The 18622-nt window shown below is 52.5% G+C and overlaps 1 protein-coding gene across 1 annotated transcript in view; it reads right to left on the minus strand.

The window, feature by feature from the left end:
* CHAT (choline O-acetyltransferase) overlaps positions 1-17521 on the minus strand; it is a 56022-nt gene extending 38501 nt beyond the window's left edge. Inside the window, exons 1-7 of the mRNA XM_077126486.1 lie at positions 17422-17521; positions 16317-16378; positions 16053-16244; positions 15220-15338; positions 13881-13934; positions 10619-10799; positions 8551-8728 (exon numbers count right to left, since the gene is read on the minus strand). Of these exons, the coding sequence (XP_076982601.1) occupies positions 8551-8728; positions 10619-10799; positions 13881-13934; positions 15220-15338; positions 16053-16244; positions 16317-16378; positions 17422-17521 (886 nt within the window). The remainder of the gene's footprint in view (positions 1-8550; positions 8729-10618; positions 10800-13880; positions 13935-15219; positions 15339-16052; positions 16245-16316; positions 16379-17421) is intronic.
* Positions 17522-18622: the final 1101 nt, after the last annotated feature.

An 18622-nucleotide genomic window follows, 5' to 3' on the forward strand; every position in this document is an offset into this window, starting at 1 on the left:
GGCAAAAGGAAAAAATAATTACCCATATCAGGCATGAAATGGGGGCTAGCTCTACAGGCCCTGCAGACACACAAAGGATAATAAGATAACACTATGAACAGCCCTCCAAACATAAATTTGACAATTTAGATGAAATGGACCAATTCCTTGAAAAGTTCAAACTACTACAACATACTCAGTGTAAAATAAATCATTTAAATATCCCTGTAACTGTTAAGGACATTGAATTTGCATGTTTAAAAAATTCCTGAAAGAGAAATCTCCATCCTAGGTGGTTTCACAGCAGAATTCTAGTGAACATTTAAAGAAGAATTAACACCATATCTACACGATCTCTTCTAGAAAATTGTAGAGGAGGGAAGTCTTCTCAATTCATTATCAGCATAAGAGACAAAAACTAAAACTGCAGTTCAAGATCTTTTATGAATATTGATGACACAAGATATATCAAAATATTAATAAATAGAATTCAGCAACATATAAAACTACTGCAGCAACTAGGCAAAAAAATGAAATAAAATAAACCTCACACATTTTAGAAAAATTTACGCAAAATATCCAATTTAGAAAAAATAGGAGAAGAATCTTGGGATCTAGGTCTAGGCAAAGCATTCTTAGACTTGCCACCAAAATCAGAATCCATTAACTAAAAAGTTGATAGATTAGACTTCATCAAAATTCTAAAAGCTTTACTCAGTGCAATACGCTATTTTAAAAGATAAATAAGACAAACTACATACTGGGAGAAACTTTAACAAACCACAAATCCAGAAAAGGGCTAGTATCTAGAATACAGAGAACTCTCAAAACTCAACAGCAAAAAAACCAAACGACCCACTTAGAAAATGGGCTAAAAATGCATGAACAGACATTTCACCCAAGAAAATATACTGGTTGCAAACAAGCACATGAGAAGCTTTTCAACATCATTAGTCATTAGGGAAATGCAAATTAAAACCACAATGAGATATCACTATACACCCATTAGAGTGGCCAAAATAATAAATAATGTACACACCAAATGCTGGGGAGACTGGAGAGAAATTTGGATCACTCACATCTTGCTGGTGGGAATATAAAATGATACAGCCTCTCTGGAAAAAAGTTTAGCAGTTTCTTAAAAAAAAGGGGAAAAAAAACCCCAAAACTATACATGCAACTGCTCTATGATCTAGCGTATTCAGTAAATTTTCCACAGAAAATTTACGTTCTTGCAAAAAACCCCATCCACCAATGTTCACTTTATTCATAACAACCAAAGACTGGAAATGGCCCAGACGTCATTCAAGAGGCAAATGATTAAACACGCGGTGGGTATTCATTCCGCGGACAAATGCCCAGCAATGGCAAGGCGTGACGTATTGAGACCCATAGCAACTCAGAGGATTCCCGAGGGGATGGTGCCGAGTGAAAAGACGCCAATCCAAAAGACCACACCATCTGGATGATTCTATCGCTGCAACAGTCTAAACATGACAAAATCCTAGAACTGGAGAACCAGAGTGGTGCAGAGGTCAAGGAGGAGGTGGGGCGGGAGGGCAGTGGGTGTGGCTATGAAAGGGCAACGCAGGGGACCCCTGTGGGGACAGAACTGTCTGTATCTCAGCTGTATGGATGTCAACATTCTGATTGTGATGTTGGACTAGAGATTTCGGGAGATGCCACCACTGGGGGAGCAGGGAAAGGGTACATGGAATCTCTATATATTATTTTGGAGTCTGCAATGGCCTAAAAATAAGAAGTTTGATTTAACAATAAAAAGGAACTTAAGAACCAAGAATGGCTCTTTCTCCAGGTTCTCTCCAAGCACCCGCAAAGGCAGGGACTATGAAGTGCTGTCATGCTGCCAGAATTGGAGGGAGGGGGCATGGTGGGTGTGGGGGTTAGGAGGAAAAGCAGGAGATACCAAGAAACACATCCCAGATGCCTGGTACCCAAATTACTGTGCTGCATGCAAAATGGAGGTGAAGGTTGGAGAGATGGCAACCGGGGAGAAACCAGAGAGAGGTGGCTGGTCTGTATATGCACGGGGATCACAGAGTGCATGGAGGGTCCTGGGGAAGGAAAATAGTATGCCCAGAGTGAATCCGCATTAGGGTTCATGCAATGAGCAAAGACCGTTCAGTCTGGGGGCTGTTGGCCCCCAAGACCGTTTCAGCAGGTGCCTCTTTTCGGTTGACCAGATTTTTCCATAGAGGTTGCAGATCTTGCTCAAAGCCTCCCCAGAGTGTTTCCCCAAATCGAATTAGAGCTACCATTTAGCAAACACCCTGTGTGTGCCAGGCCTCAGGCCATCTGCTGCACAGCCGACCCACCATCCCTTTAGTCCTTTCCACAGGGCGGAGAAGCCATCCACGAGATGTTTGAGTCCCTAGAGGACCAGTGGGAAAGGACAGGCTAAGCTCGGTGCTTTGCTCCTGCCCCCCTGCCCCTCCCTGCATGGATGCCATCTTCCTGATGCATAAAACGATGCACCCTCATTTCACACTCGCATTGTGGGAGACCTGCCTTGGCCCCAGCCCCTTCCAAAAGAAAGAGAACAGCTCAGTGCACAGCACCCAGGAGGTATCTCTGGGCCAATTACATGGGAGAGGCTGTTATTGCTAATGTGTAATTGGTTTTAAAATCAGCAGACTTGCCCAGCTCTGGATGACGATCTTTAATAGAAAATGCCTCATCCTGAGCGGTTCTCGCAAACCGCCACTGAGGCCGTCTGTATGCAGCAGCTGCTGCCTTCTGCGCGCTCCCTCCTTGAAAGCAGTGGCTCAGCCCTCATTGTCTGCTGGGTATAAATATTTACGGGACTGTGTAAATGGAGAGCATCTGCCTCAGAAATCTGGTGTGTGGGATCTCCATGCGCAGGCACCCAGGAAAGCCAGAGGCTCCGGGGCCTCTGGGATGGCCATCCTTTTCCTACAAATTGACAAGTGCTGCAGTCTTCCAGACGCAGGGCCGAATGTCTGATTAGATTTCCAGGCCAGGAGAGACGGTGTTGGCTCCTCCTGGGTTCAGGGAGGCTGAGGCCTTTGCGGCTGGCTGGGTGGGGAGGGATGCACCCCAGAGGGCGGGCAGGCCCCTTCTGAGGCTCTGAGCTCTCTTTAAGCCCCTGCAGTTGGCGGGCTTGGGAGGCAGGTGCTGAAAGCGAATCCCGGCTCTCCCACAGCCCCTTGAGCCCCGTGAGATGTGGCTTTCTCTTTTGTCCAGTGGTGATAAAGCACCTGCCTCCCAGGTCATGGTCCACAGGGGATCAAAAGCACCTGGATAAAGGGCCAGGTTCAAGGTGGGATCGTGACACATGGCAGCTGCTGGGTCCCAAACTTGACTGCATATGAAAACACCAGGGTGCTTTCAAAATACGGACTCCTGGGTCTCACTCTTGTCCTGCCCAAGGAGAAGCACTGGGATCTGTATTTTTAAAGAGATTCTGTAGATGATTTTGATGTAGTCAGGCAACCCCAGTCTGCAGCAGGGCTGAGACACACTGACCCTAATCCACTTGGCTTTAGCCTCAGGTCCCACCTCCTACAGGCAGCCCTCCCAGGTTGTGGTAGGAGGAGGAAGGAGGCTCTGAATTTCCCGCAGGACTCTTGCCCAAGATGCTCCTTTGGTTTTATCCTAAATGCTCCTGTCATAACACCCCTGGGGTGCAGTGGCAGTTCTTTAAGTCATTTATTCCCAGCTCCTAGCACCTTGGCCCTCAGGAGGGGATTTGGTATTGATTTGTGGATGCTTGGGCTGCTGATTACTTTCTGCATGAAGTTCTGCATGAGTGAGGGGCCGTGGGGGCCCTGGAGCCCAGAAGCACAAGCGATGAGCATGGGTTTGTGTGGGCAGAATCGCAGTTTCGCCACTGCCCGGCTCCATGAGCTCCATTTCCTCCTAGCTTCCTGGCTAGGGTCAGCCTGGGCAGCCTGGGGGCTCATCTGGTTGGGGGCTGAAGGACCAGGGATGGCCTCAAAGGAGGGAGGGTTGATGAAATGACAGGTCAGGTGGACAAGCCCCTGCTCCTCTGGGCCTCAGGTGACAGCACGAGAATTCAGAGGCACTTTCTGCTTGAGCTCAGGTTCCTCCGTCCAGACCTCAGCCAGGTCGAGGGGAGCTTGGCTGGGCACCGAGGCTTCCTGCTGGGCAGTGTCCACCTTAGCACCAGTGCCCGGTCACTGGTCTCTAGCCCCAGTTCCCAGGACAGGAGTGGGGGACCTCAGCAGAGGAGGTGTGAGGTCTATGATACCCTGAAACAGCTCACCCTCACCCCCCCCAATTCTGCAGTGTTGACTGGGAAACTGCTGAGGGCCAGGAAAACCCCTCCTCACCCCTAACAACCACAGCCAGGCAGTGACTTGGGACTGTCACTTGCAGTGATGACCCACCATGTCCAAAGGGCCAGCAGGACAACCTCCTCACACGTCACACTCCCAAATACTAGCCTCCTGGGCTACCCATTGGCACTGCTACTCCTTCCCACTCTCCATGTCCTCTGAATGGGTTCAGTCCCCCCCGCCTTCATGAAGGGCCAGTTCCCCTGTGCCATCATCAAGTGTTTGCTTCACCTTCTGCCTCGCCCACAGTCCTCTCCCAGGGAGCTCGTTTCCTCCCACACTCAAGAACCTCAGGGCCATAAGGCTGCCAGAAAGAAGTCTTCCCTGACAGCTCTTTCCCCTCCTAAGCTGTATCTCTTCCCCCTTCCTTTCAGAGGTAGACTGCCTCACCTCCTTGCTGCTGAATTATGCTCACCTTCTCATCCCTTCTCATTGTGAAGATCTTAGTCCCTTGTTCTCCTTCCTCCCCTTTGCCATTTGTAGCTTCATTCTCTGTAACTTTCATGTACACTTGGGCGGCTCCCCCAAATTTCCATCTCTCAATTCCTCGACCTCCTCCACCTTTATGCATCTAACCCTCTCCCCCAGGCACCCACGCCTACGGTCACCTCTCGGACCTTATCGTTACTAGGTTCTGACCATCGCTGGAATCTCAGTGCTCAGTATCCCACACCGACCAGCTCGGATTCTCCAGTCCATCCTCTCAATCCCCCTGCAGCACGTCTCAGCCCTTGCTGAGACCTCCAAGACCCATCATCTCCACTGCTCATTTTACCGTCCACCTTCGTCTTCCATCTTTCACTGAGCACCTCACTCAGTTTGGTTCCCAATACCACAGCCACACCCTTGCCTCACCTCCCCTCCCTGCCTCATTCGTGTTCACCAACCCTGGCTGAACCCAACAATCAGCTTTCCCTTTGCCTGAACCTGAGGAACATTGTGGGGGGAACAGTCACATAACAATGCTAATTAGTTTCTCCTAAATTTTATGACCCCCAAACCCCGCGCTATGAGCTCAACACAGTCCATTAATCTTGCCAAGTTCCCTAAGTTCTCCTTTCCGCTTTCCAGGAGGCTACTTCATGCATTCTCTTTTGTTTTAAGAATACCCCCTGCCTCAGCTCATGGCTAGGATTCTCCTACCCTGAGAAATGACCAGTAAGGATTCACCTCATCTTCCTCCACCACAGCTGCAGCTGCAGGCACTTCTCCCTATGTGTTCAACTTTCCCTGCACTTACCAGAGCCCTCTTATCCACTGGGGTCCATCTCCTTCCACCTTGCAAGAATTCCACTCTTCCATTTTTCTCCCTTCTCCTCGTTCACAATTTCTATCACTGGATTATTTCCATCAACATACAACCATGCACTTGTATCTCCAATTTTTATTTCAAAAAGCTTTCCTTGACCCCCATCCTCTCCCAGTTACTCCCCCATTTCTCCACTCTCTTTCATACCAAAATGTCTGAAAAGAATCATCTATACTTACTGATTCTATGCCATGATTTCCTCATCAACAATTTATTTCAGCCATTGGGTCATTTCCATCAGCACAGAATTGTTTGCTCTTCCAACTACTCCCGTCTGAATCTTCTAGAGGTCACCAGTGACTTTCCGGTGACTAAATCTGGTGTCTCCTAGAGGTCCTGCCGTTCTCGACCTCTTGGCAATGTTCAGGGTGGTTGGCCTCTCCTTCTGCGCAAAGCTGGCATTTCGTGACTCACCTCCCGGTTCCCCTTTCTTCTGCTGAATCTTTCTCAATCCTCTTTGCATCTTTCTCCACTTGACTCATGGTCCCTGTTCTTTTTTTTTTTCTGGATGATCTCATCTAAGTCCATGACTTAAAATGACATTTATGTGCTGGTGGCTCTAAAATTTATGTCTCTGTGTTGGCCTCTCCCTTGAGCCCCAAACGCATAGATCTAACTTGACGTTCCCACTTAGATGATTCAAGGCATCTCCAACCTAACATACTGAGAAGCCCTTTCTCCTTCTGTGACACTTCCCCAACATGCTTCCATCTTAGTAAATGGCACCACTCTCCACTCTGTTGGTCAAACCAAAACCACAGGACTCTTTCTCACTTATCTTTTCCTTCCTGTTGCTTCTACTTCCAAAATAAAGCCAGAGTGCATCCATGTTTATACATCTTCTCTTTCAACTCCAATCTGAGCTGCCATAATCTTTCACTTTTAAACCCAACTGGTTTCCCAAATGGTTTCCCAGTCTCCAGTCCGTGACAGGGGTTCCTGCAGGGAAGAGGGCTCTGTGAAGGATTGGTTTCCTGCTGTGCAAATGACAAAGTGAGTGCTAACTGGATTAATTGGATTTCCAAAGAGAATGCCCGTGTCCTCCCTGCTTTCTGTTGCTCTTCCCCCAGAAATCAGATCAAATGCCATTAACAAATTAATTCTGATTAGTGTGGCCCAAGCATTTAGACCTGAAGGCAACCCTGGTCAGCCCTGGGGGGAGATGGCTTGAGCCTGGCTCACTAATAAAGTGGAAACCATACGGGAAGCAGAAGCGATTATTTTGATGCCTGTCTTTGTCCCTGGAGGGGAGAATAGTGGAATTTGATCACATCGTGGTGTCCTGAAGGAATTAATTCACTTTCAGATTATAAACAACTAATTTCTGAATTGGCAGTCAGATCTGTGAGAACGGGGTCAGGTCTCACACCTCCCGTAGTCGAGGCAGCCCCCAATTTCGGACGGAGCCTTCAGCAGACGCCCAATAATTGAATGAAAGAGTAATTCACTGGGAAGTGGGAAACAGGTCTGGGGCCCAGTATCATTAGCAACACGTCATCCTTTTATTTAACAAATGTAATTGGGCCCCTGCTGTGTTTGGCACAGCAGATCCAGAAGTTAAACCAGATGACGGGGTCCTTGTTACCCTGGACTAACAGACCAGGGAGGAAGACAGATAATAGGCATTAATCAAATCAATGGAAGGCTGGTTTCAGAGAGTGAGAAATGCAATTGAGACAAACATGCAGGACCATGTGGGGACGGGTGGGGGTGAGAAGGGCCTGGGATGCCGGGAGCCAGCTGGGTCTCGGGGGAGGGCCAGAAAGCACGAGGGCCTGTCTGTCGTCACAGAGCCGGGTCCACCACCTTCTCACTCTCCAGGTGTGGCCCACAAGGCCATCCTTATTGGCTGGACTGCTCTCTTTGTGGTCCCTGGAGACTCTGTCCACCCACCTGGGTGCGTGCCCTCTCTCTAGCTCTGCCTGGGCCAACCTCACCCATGGATCAGGCTTTGCTCAACTCCCACCGCCTCCGAAGAAGCCTTTCAACGTCCTCCCAATTGGAAGGGATCCTTCCCCTCTCTGAAGTCCTGGAGCACTTATTTAGCACTTGCTGTCTACATTGCCCTGTCTGGGTAGACTTCATATTATCATGTAGGTGAACTCTTCCCTCATTCTGTGTCTCCCCCCGTTTGCTATTCAGTCAACCTCTTCATGGACAGGGGCCACCTCCTTTCTGCCTCTTTGATCCCCCACCCCGAACCCAGGCTCCTCAGCTAGAATGGACTGCTCAGTTGGATGAACAGATGGAGACTCAGAGACACCTCACGCTTCATCCCAGAATCTCTAAAGTATGCAAGAAAGGAAGGCACTCCATCCAGTTCCTGGACCTAGGGCCGGCTTTAGAATTGAAAAGTTGTTTCCAGAAGGGTGCTAGAAAATGTTAAGACTATTACTGGTTTTCTTGTGGGAATCCCCAGAGACATTCATAAGAGCAGCAGCCAGCTGGAAGTAGAAGCCAGCTTCAAGAATTCGCTTCATGATGAAAAGTCCCAGGACCGAGAAATCATGGCCATGCACTGTGATTTGGTGGCTGTGTACACTCCCAGATGTGGATTTCACCCCACACACCCCAAGCTCCCCGGGCAACTCAGATCTCCAAAATAAGCACCGTTTCTTATCACCAGCGAAAACAGAGCGGTCTAACGGCAGCCTTCCTCCAGCCAGTGCACCCCGCGTGACCCGGGACTCCTCCCCCACTGCAGCTCTAATCAGTCTAATTGGGAAGCTGGAACATTGCCAGATGAAGCACGCGGCTACAAGAGGTCGTGGCACTGCCACTGACAGCAGGACCCGCTGTTCGGTCCTTAGAGGGCCACGGCTAGTGGAGATGTGAGTCCCTGCTCCCGGGCCCCAGAGGAGGGAAAACCAGCGAGGGTGAGGATGCGATGAACATGGAGAAGTGCTGGGTCACTCTGCTAACCTTTCACGAGGGCAGTCCTGGCCTTGGCCCACTCGCTCCTCTCGTCTGACGTCAGCAGGCCGATTGGGGGCAAGCGTTCGTCCTCGTTGGAAGCCATTCTGACTATCTTTCTCAACTGAGTGAACAGGTCCCCCTCACTGAGACGACGGAAATTAATGACAACATCCAAGACAAAGAACTGTGGGGGAGACAGGTCAAACACGTCACTTGTGGCAAAAGAGCTCAAAACAGGGCCCCAGGGGCCAGGTCTCCATTGCCCCTTGTCCCGTGAGCTCGGATGGGAATGCTGAGACCTGAGCTTCCCAAAGGGGTTGATGGTTCTGGAGAGCCACAGTCTGGGACCAACCCAAAACTGCGGACTGTGCTGGGCTCCCAGAGAAGGCCAGAACACCTTTAACTGAAAAGACGCTGGGTTTGGGGGCTCTCCGTTCACAGGAAACCATTCTGCTTGTGGGGAATCGAGTGTCCTCACACACTGCTGGAGAAGTATAAAAAGCTACAACCACTGTTGGAGAGCACTTAACAGCAAGGCTAGAAACATGCACAATTTCTGACTAAGCAATTGCATTTGCAAATACATACTGTAGCCTAAGGCTTAGAAAAACAAATATCCGTGTGCACTAGAAGACATGTGAGGGAATGTGCATACCAGCCTTGCTCTCAGTAGCAAAGCAGCAGAAACAACCCAAATATTCTTCAGTAAGGGCACAGTTAAATAAAATGCAGTGTGTTTGTCCAGTGTATTCCCACCCAGCATTAAAGGGAACGGCCTGGCTCTAGAGAGAACCACAGACTCAAACACACTGGTGAGTGGTGGTAAAAAGGCAAGTTGGAGACTAATATGCACCAGAAGATGAAAATCAGAAAATGACACACAAAATGCTCGATGTGAACACACACACACACACACACACACACATATGTGCCTACATGTGCTTTACATGCCAGCCTGGGGGGTGTTCTTGTTTGCAGCTCTCAACAAAGGTCAAGAGCCCCTTTTCATCTGCAGGACATCTGGGTGCATCTGCCCAAGCTCTAGCAGGGGGCATGGCCACTGAGGCTGTGGGGCTGGTTTGGGCTGGTTTAGAGGTTTGAAGGAAGATAGAGAAAAGCTCCTGCTTTGTGGCTACCCAGCCAGGGTGTCAGGTGGGCTGGGAAGCCTCCAGGTCAGCCTCCAGACTGGGGACAGGGTTCACAGCTGCTCTCGGATGGCACAATTTCACTGAGCTACTGATTTACCAAAAATGTGAGATGAGCCCAAGAAGGAAACGTTTTAGAAGAAATACCAAGGGGAGTTGCTGGGGTGGTTGTCAAACTTAATATCTAGTGGGAGGAAAAAACTCACCCTTTATGTCAGATAGAAATATTTATATGGAGTGGTGATACATAAAAGACGTGCATCTGGTGGGAAAGAGTTGGGAACCCTTGCGTTCAGCCTGTCCCCGGAACACCTGATGGAAACCAGTCTGAACACCCTAACTGCAGTGGGCTTGTGGCTTTAGGTAGACTGAGGGGTCCCTCCCCTTGGACAAGCCACTGAACTTCTTGGAGTGTCATCTCTTCGTCAAGCGGAGGGATGCTAAGGCCTTCTTTGGAGGAATGTGGTGAGGATTGGATAGGATGAAACCCTGCAGGGCTGAGCACACAGCCTGACACATGGTGGGCCCAGTGGGTCTGTCCATAACAGTCCATCCATCTGTGTGTGGCCTCTTGATTGGGGATTGACGTGCCCGAAGGTGGAGAGGCTGCAGCCAGGCGGGGGGCTCATGAATGACCCTCAGTCCCAGAAGTGCTCCTTTCAACCTGAGAGCCCAGTGACCTTCTCTCTTGACTCAGGGAGGCACTTTCTGAAGTTTCTCTAGGTTTTAAACGTTGGCCAGTGGAGATCAATGGAGCTGATGGGGGATCAGGAGACCCAAGTCTTGGGCACCCTGCCCCCGTTGTCCACGGGGCTCTGGGGAGTGGGTACACACCCTCGAAAGGGCAGGAAGGGTCAGCTCATGGACTCACCGCCTGCCCCATGACCCTCCCCAAGGGCCCAAAGGACCACAGGGTCAGGAATGCTCACCTGGTTGCAGCAGGCCACGATGACGTGCTCGGGCTCTGGCATGATGCTGCCTTTCTGGGCCACCAGCATGTCCTGGGTGTGACCAGGGAGCCGGTAGGAGGAGAAGAGCTGGTAGTATTGCTTCATGCAAAGGGGCTGCCCTGGCAGCTGGCCCTTGGCAGAGTCTGTGGGGATGGAGTGACTGGAGGGTGAGAGCAGGAGGGAGGACGGTAGAAGGACCAGGCGGAAGGGTGGAGAGGAGACGGAGGTTGGACAGGGAAAGGGAGAGTGAGGATGGAAGGAGGGTCAGGAGAGAGGATGGAAGGGAGAGCAAGAGGGAATAAAAACTTGCCTGTTGTAACTTGATTAGGCACAAAATCCATAAGTTCATTATGGTGTCAGTTGAAGAGATCAATTCCCCACATTTTTAAAGCAGTGGAGTGCCCCTGTTGCCATGGTCCATGGAGACCCAAGGGATTTTCTCAAACCTCCACCCTCACCCTGCCTCACACCCTGCATGAGAGTCTTGCCATTTTACCCTTTGTGCCCTTGCTTATGTTGAACTTTGTTTGGCATGACTTTGCCCTTGTTCCTACACTCAATCTGGGAAGAGAACTCCTCTTTCTTCAAAAGCCTACTATTTCATCACGCTTCTAGAAACCTCCTCTGAGTTCAAGGCAGAAAGTTCCCATTCCCTCGTGATCTTAGCATGCCTTCTGTCCATCCATCCATCCACCTACCTTCTGTCCACCTATCTACCCATCATCCACCCACACACTCACTCATCCATCCTTCTAACCATCTATTCATCCATCCACCCACCCATCTACCCATCCAGCCACTCACTCACCCATCCATCCATCCATCCATCCATCCATCCATCCATCCATCCACCCATCTACCCATCCATTCACCCATCCTTCCCTCCTTCCTTCCTTCCTTCCATTCATACATTCCACCCTTTCAGACAATAAATGTTTATTGAGCACTTTCTCTGTGCCAAGCTCCTTCTGGCTCTAGGGATAAAGCAACTGATGAGCAGTTAAGTTTCCTGCTCTTAGATAGTGCGGGCTCTGGGATGAGTAAAGAGTCATATCTAGGGAGTAAAGAAACAACAAATTGCAAATTAATGAAAAGGAGAATGTTGGAAAGTAACACAGAGTGATGAGAGGCTGACTGGCAGGGGCAGGATGTGGGGCCAGGGATGGTCTCCCTGAGGACAGGTCCTTTATGCTAAACTCAAACAGTAAAAGTCTTCTAAAAGAGGAGGTTAGGGGACAGCGAGGCCCGGAGGTGTCCTACTGCGACTCAAGTGCAGGCATTGGACTGACCCATTGGGGTCCCATCCATGGCTGGGGGTGTGCCAAGATTGAGAGGAAACATTCATAAACTTCTGTAGCAATTTGGCAAAGGAATTTCATGTCTGTTGAATCTAATAATATAACATCTGGTCTTGCATGTTATGCCTTTATTTCATTTTTCTAGTGATTCATTTTTGCTGTGTCTTACAAAGAGTTTACAGAGTTAAAATGAAACCTGGTCCCAGACCACAGATAGTTTGAGAAGGCAGAAGGGAGCCAGTGGGACTGGGGCAGACGGGACAGCAAGCTCGTGAGTAAGCAAGGGCACATGGTACCTGGCCCTGTTGTCAGCGGTGCAGAGGTTTTACCTTATTCTTCGTGCAGTGAAAGCTGTTGAAGGTTTTAGCGCTTTTTGTGGCCTGGTGTAATTCATGTTTCGCTTTTTGGGTGACCCTGGCTATATGTGGAGAATGGATGGAAGAGGCTCGCAGGCAGAACAAAGCAGGGGGCTTTGGCTGAAGCGAAGGTGATAGGAGAACAGGGAGCAGAGAGGAGGGCTTGGGGATGCGTTTTGGAGAGAGCTGACTGCACCCAAGGGTGGGTTAGCCCAGATGGGTGAGGGAGAAAAGAGGAACTTCAGGTGACTTCTAGGTCTCTGGATTTGCAAACTGGGTATGTGTTGGTGCATTTCCTGAGATGGAAAGACAGACTGAGCGGCAAAGTGAGGGATGGGGCGGGTGAAGGGAAATCCAAAGAGACATCCCAAGTAGAGGTGAGGAGATTGGATAATTGCATCTGTATCTTGTGCCTGGTTATGTGGCTGCCTTGCCCAATAGCCTGAGAGCCTTTGGGGGCAGGGCTAGGCTTTACTGCTTTTTATCCTCCCAGCGTCAATATGTCACAAAGTGAATAAATGAATGAATCTGTGAACCAAGGGGTCCACAACAGGTACTCAGGCAGATGTCCCACACTAGGACCTCGACAATTAGATCTGGAAACCTTCGTGTGGATAGGTGTGGATATATATGTTGGAGTGAGTGTGCACAAATGCACACACGCACACACACACACATGCATGCACACACACGTGCACATGAGTGTGGAACCTAAACTGTCAGTGAGGGCTTGGAGCAGTTCCCAGGCCCAGAGGCAGAAGGATAGGACCTTTGTCCTGGGTCACGGCCCTCCCCTCTCCTGAGAGCAGCCCTCTCCTGGAGGAGCTGCATGTTTGGGCCTCTACCCCAAGGCTTGGCAAAGACTGAATTGGATCCAAGTTGAAAGGAGAGTGAGTTTTGTCTCTTGTGCCCACCTCACCCTGCCACCTCCTGGCTGTGTGACCACGGGCAACTTGCACAACCTCTCTGAGCCTCAGCTTCCACGTCTTTGGGCCTCTCTCTCATTCCAGCGTATGATGCCTTTATAGTCTCCGTCTCTGGGTACCCTGGGAAGCCAGGCCCTCTCCCTCTCCTGGCTGCTTCCAGGCACCCTGGGGGCTTGGCCAAGAAAGGGGCTTTCCTCCAAAAATCAGTAATAATCCATGATATGTTGCAGCTCTCTCCATCTGTCAGAACACCAGGCTTGGTGGTGCTGGGGGAACAGGCTCCCAGTGGGGAGACCATTTCCACTCTGCAGGACCAAAAAGCTCAGCTTATATCTTCTCACACCGAAGCCCTTCCTTCCGATGTGTTCTCTAAGACTCCTGGCAAACAAATCCACGCTAAGGGTGACCATGAGAGAGTTGGGAGAGGGAGGCATTTTCAAAGGTCAGTGAAGTAAAAGGAAGGGTTAATGGTCAAGTTAGCTGGGGTCCAGGCCACCATGATTCTGGCTGAGTGGGAACCCAGGGAGGGGGCACAGGGTTGGAAAAAGACAAGGGGCCTGCCCTGCAGGAGCTCCCCACCCTGTGCAGGAGGAAGACAGATGCATAACCAGACTGGCCATAGTAAGACACTAGCTCTCCCAGCCAGGGCCCCAGGTCCTACCTGTCCAGCAGGGCCTTATAGCTGAGCACACCAGAGATGAGGTTGGCGGCAAACCTGCAGGCAGGAGGTAAACACTTAGCCTTTCCTCTCCCTCCCTCGTCCCTTCACCCCTCCTTTCCTTCCCCCTTCCCTCTCTTCCTCCTTCCCTTCCTCTATTCCTTGTCTCTTTCTCCCCTCTAGCCTTCCTTCTTTCCTCCCTCCCTTTTGTCTTTCCCCATCCTTCCCTCTTTCCTTCCAAACTCCATGGGCACCCACCATATGCCAGGTCCTGGGTCAGGCACCTGCTCCTGAGAGGTGCACTCAACAGATGGGCCCCCATTCCCACCTCCCACCCTAAACGCTTTGGATTAAAAGGGGTCCTTTGGAGAGCGGTCTGGGGGAGACGAAAGAAACAGACCACGAACCAGGAGGAGGGAGAGGAAGCCCAGGCCGGCCACGGTGCAAGCAGGAGAGGGCTGGTTGGAAGGGACGGAATTCTTCCTGGAAAACACCAGCCATGAGGCCCGACTGGGCTGTGCCCCTTAGATGCTGGGAAATCCCACCTCTGGGGGAAAAAATCAGTATTTCGGCCCCCTTTGTGCTAATGAAACGGGCAGCAGGTGCAGGAAATAAAAAGGCACCGTGCTTTGGGACCGTGTTTTCTTAATCGTCCAAGGTGATGAATCCTGGCTTAACTGCATTAGGAGGCAATTTGGGGCAGGGTTTTGTGAAGTCTCACATCTGCCCAGACCCTTCCTTGTGTGGTGGGTCCAGGCGGCCGGGAAGGGCTGATACGGGGTCGGGCCTGGGGGTGGCTCGCCCTCCCTCTGAGCCGTGTCCAGCCTGCACCCCAGACTGCCTTGAGACCTGGGACCAGGTGCCGTCTGAGCGGCGCCTGCAGGGAGAACCTTTCTCGCCACCCCCCGCGGCAGCCGCCCAGAAGGCCCATCCAGCGGCTCAGTGAACTCAGAAATTGCAGCAGATGGCGGAGGCTCTAGTGGCGGCTGGCAGGAAGAAAGCGTTTCCACCCGCTGGAGCCTCCGTTTAGAGCTGGGGGGGGGGGGGTGCTTTGAAGGGCAGCGGCAGCCCTCTCTCACAGATGTTTCAGTGCGTCCAAATTGGGCCTCAGCCAGGTCAGGACCGGCCTGGGGACACGTGGGGTCCCACGACTTGCATGAGCACGTCCCCACCCCCACCCAAGTAAATGCATTCCGAGAAAGATGAGGGGTTATCAGGCACAGCTGCACCTAACCCTCTCCCCAGGCAGGGCCCGGGGCCAGCCGCTGTCTCGGGGCAGGGAGGGCTTTTGCACCCACGCCGCTCAGCCAGGCCGCCCTCCCCTGAGTCCTGCGGCCCTCACCATAGCTGGTCACTGGTGTCGTGGAAGTGCTGCCGGGCAAAGATCACAGCTGGGCTGGAGTTGACTGGCAGGGCCAGGCGGTTGTTGAGGTACATGTCGTTTAGCCAGTACTCAGACACCTGCCGGAGAGTGGGGCGCAGAGGAGGGTGCCGTTGCCCGCTGGCAGGTGGCCCCGATGGTGTAACCCCAGCCTGCAACCCCAGGCGCCGCCAGAGTCCCCAGGCGCCATCGTTCATTCACTCATCCCATGGGCACGGAGCGAGCCCCAGTCGTGCTCCAGGTGCTGCGGGCACCCAACCCACCGCCCCGGTCCCTCGGCTTTGCCCCATTCCTGTGGCCTCTCTTCCATCTGCTCCTTTGGATTTGCATCCCTGTCCCCCTGCCTGGCTTGGTGTGTGTCCCTCCTGCCCTCCACCCCTGTCCACTTCCCAGCCCTCAGCTATCTCGGCTATCTCTTCTTCCTGCCTGTCCCCAGTTCTGTCCCCTGACTCCCCACATCCCCCATCCCTGTCCCCCTCTGTCCCCCTCTATCCCCACCCCTATCTCTCTTCCTCCCCCAGGAGGGGACAAAATGCAGAGAAGACCTTGATGCTGGCACCACGACCTTCCACCTTCTCTGTCCCTCCCCCTCGTCCCTTGCTGTCCCCCAGCCCTGCTCCCGTGTCTGTCCATCCTTATCACCTGTCTGTCCTTCATCCAAATCCCTGGCTCCCTCCCATTTCTGCCACCTACCCCTCCCCTGTGTGTCCTTTGTCTGTCCCCCGCCCCCCCGCCTCCCGCAGTCTGCCCGCCCCCAGGCCACCCTGGCTGCCTGGGCGCCCACCAGCACATACCCAGTTTGCCGTCCCCTCCCGCCGCTCCAGGAGCTTCTGCTGCAGGGCCTCGCCGGGGCCGCCAGGGGCCCCAAACCGCCGCACGATGGCCTGGCTCTTCCGGAATTGCTCCTCAGACACGAGGTGCCTCACGCACCGCAGGTAGGTGCCCAGGGTCTGTTGCAGAGGGGGCACCGGCAGTTTGGGCAGTTCCTGGGGGAGAGGCGCAAAGCTGGGCTCGGCAGCTCGGCTATTCCCGTCCCCGCCTCATCCCCGAGCACCTACCTCTGCGCCATCCTGCGCCCTGGCCTGGGACCTGCCTGTTCCCAGGGCTCGGCCCAGCCAGCCTAAAAATGCAGGAGGCTGAGGACAGCTAAGTTGCTCTCCCCCACCCCCAGGAGGGAACAAAATGCAGAGAAGACCTCGATGCTGGCACCACGAAGACCTGGGCGTCCAGGGCCAGCCATGCGACCCGGGCCGGTCACCCTACCTCTGTGCCTCGCTTTCTTCCCCTCTAAAATGGAGATGATAAAGCCTGACTCACGGGATCAAAGGGACAAAGGACAAGAAAGTGCCCACACACCACAAGGGACGTGCTTAAGAAGACATGTTCCTGTACCGATGCTGCTGGCAGCCGATCACTCTGAATGTGGGCTCCTAGCCAGGCTCTGGAATCCGATTCATCTTTTGAACCCAAAGGGTGCCGCTGTCCTCCGGAGCTTTGGACAGGTGTCTGGTTTTGGGGGGAATGGGAGGAAGCTTCCCAAATTCCTCGGCCGGCACATTTTAGTTCGGCTCTGCTGACCAGGACGCCACACGACATCCTCAGGGAAGGTCAGGCATGCCTGACCCGGGGAGGCCCACTAGTTCCATGGGTATATGGGGGCCGGGGAGGGGGCGGGCAGGGGTTCTTCTCTCCCGGATCTCTCCAAGCCTCAGCCTCCTCCTCCAAAAGACAGAAGTCACAGCTCCTGCCATTGAGGGCCTCTGAGTCAGCTGAAGGAGATGATCACCAACCTTAAATTGGCCCATCCTTGAATGTTACAGAGTGACCATATCGCTGCAGGAATTCCTCTTTGGAGAAGAGGAGTCCGGGCAGAGCTCCCCACCTGTAGGGGTGCCCTTCCTCGATGGGGCGGGTGGGCGTGCTCCCCAGGCGGACACACCACTCTGCAGCTCCCCAGTTGTGTGCACACTGGGACCATGCGGCTGTGTGTGCTCCACCGTGCCGGGGCTTGGCCAGCGCAGGGATTTTTGTCCCATTTGTAGCTGAGGAAACCGAAGCCCAGAGAATGCAGGGACAAGTCCCTCGTCCTGCTGCCATCGGACATCCAGTCTTCTTCCCGGCGCGTCTGCTGTGCTCCCTTCCCCTTCATTGCCCTCCACTTACCCTCACCCCCCAGCTTCCCTTTTCCATCCCCTGCCTCTGCCTCTCCCTCATTCAGCTCAGGTTCTGTGAAGCCAGCAGGCGGGGGTGGGGGGCTTGGCATGGGTGCGATATCCCACGTGGGAGCCTCCCGTCTGCTCACGCGGGCGCGGCCCGGGCAGAGGCCGGCTGTGCGAAGTGACACATGTGCTGAAGGATGGCTGGGGAACTCTTCCTGCCCGGTCCTGCCTCTAGAGTTCACTGCCCCGGGAGGCAGGGAAGGTGTCAGTGCCCTGGGGAAAGATGCCAGGACGGGTCCAGACGGGAACCCCAGCTGCCAGGTCCACTCCCAGAGAGCTGGGCCCAGGCACCCCCAGCAGTGGCTCGGGTCTCTCCTCTTCCTCCTGGGGCCTGGGGTCTGTGTGTGTGTGTGTGTGTGTGTGTGTGTGTGTGTGTGTGTGTGTGTGTGTCGGGGTGGGGGGCGGCCAGCCCCTTCAGAAAACCCAGCCCAGCTGGTGGCTGGCCATAAGCCCCCCATATACACAGGACACACTTTCTCCGGCTCTGGCAGGCCCACGAAACAGACCATTGAGCTGGAACTCAGCCCATGGTAACAAGGAGCCAATGGATGGAAAAGAAGGGAAGGAGGCAGGAAAGCTCAGCTCATAGGACTCGGCCCCACGACTTGCACTAATGAGGGTCTTTGGACTCCAGAGTCTCAACTCCACAGATTTTCCTGGGTCATTCGTGTAAGCTGGGCCTGGGCTGGACTTCGAGATGGCAGAGAGACAGGTCCAGCTTTCAAGGAAGGGGCAGACATACAACCGAGAAATTAGGATTTAAGGGATGATTTTGCTTACTGGATCCTTGTATGGATATGCTTTTTGCTTTCTGGTATATTGGAGTAGACAGAGGGAAATACCTGAAATCTCTAAATTGTAACCCAGCTGCCTTGGATCTCTGATAATGATTGTAGCGCCTTAATCTTGTGTCCCTGTGATTGTAAAAACCTTGTGACTAACCTTCATTTGCACCCAGTTATCCAGTTTTTCAACTTTAGAGTCTTGGAATCACTACAGACAGCCCCTCATGTTTATTAATGAAGGGTCTCAGGTCAGCCCAGAATAACCCACCCCAAGTCCAAAGTTATCTTGATAACCAAGACTGGGTCTAACCAAAGTGGGCCCACCTGACACAGGCAGTAGCTTAGACTTTAGCCTACAAG

The sequence above is a fragment of the Tamandua tetradactyla genome, chromosome 13 (assembly GCF_023851605.1).
Source record: "Tamandua tetradactyla isolate mTamTet1 chromosome 13, mTamTet1.pri, whole genome shotgun sequence".
NCBI classification, from domain to species: Eukaryota; Metazoa; Chordata; class Mammalia; order Pilosa; family Myrmecophagidae; genus Tamandua; species Tamandua tetradactyla.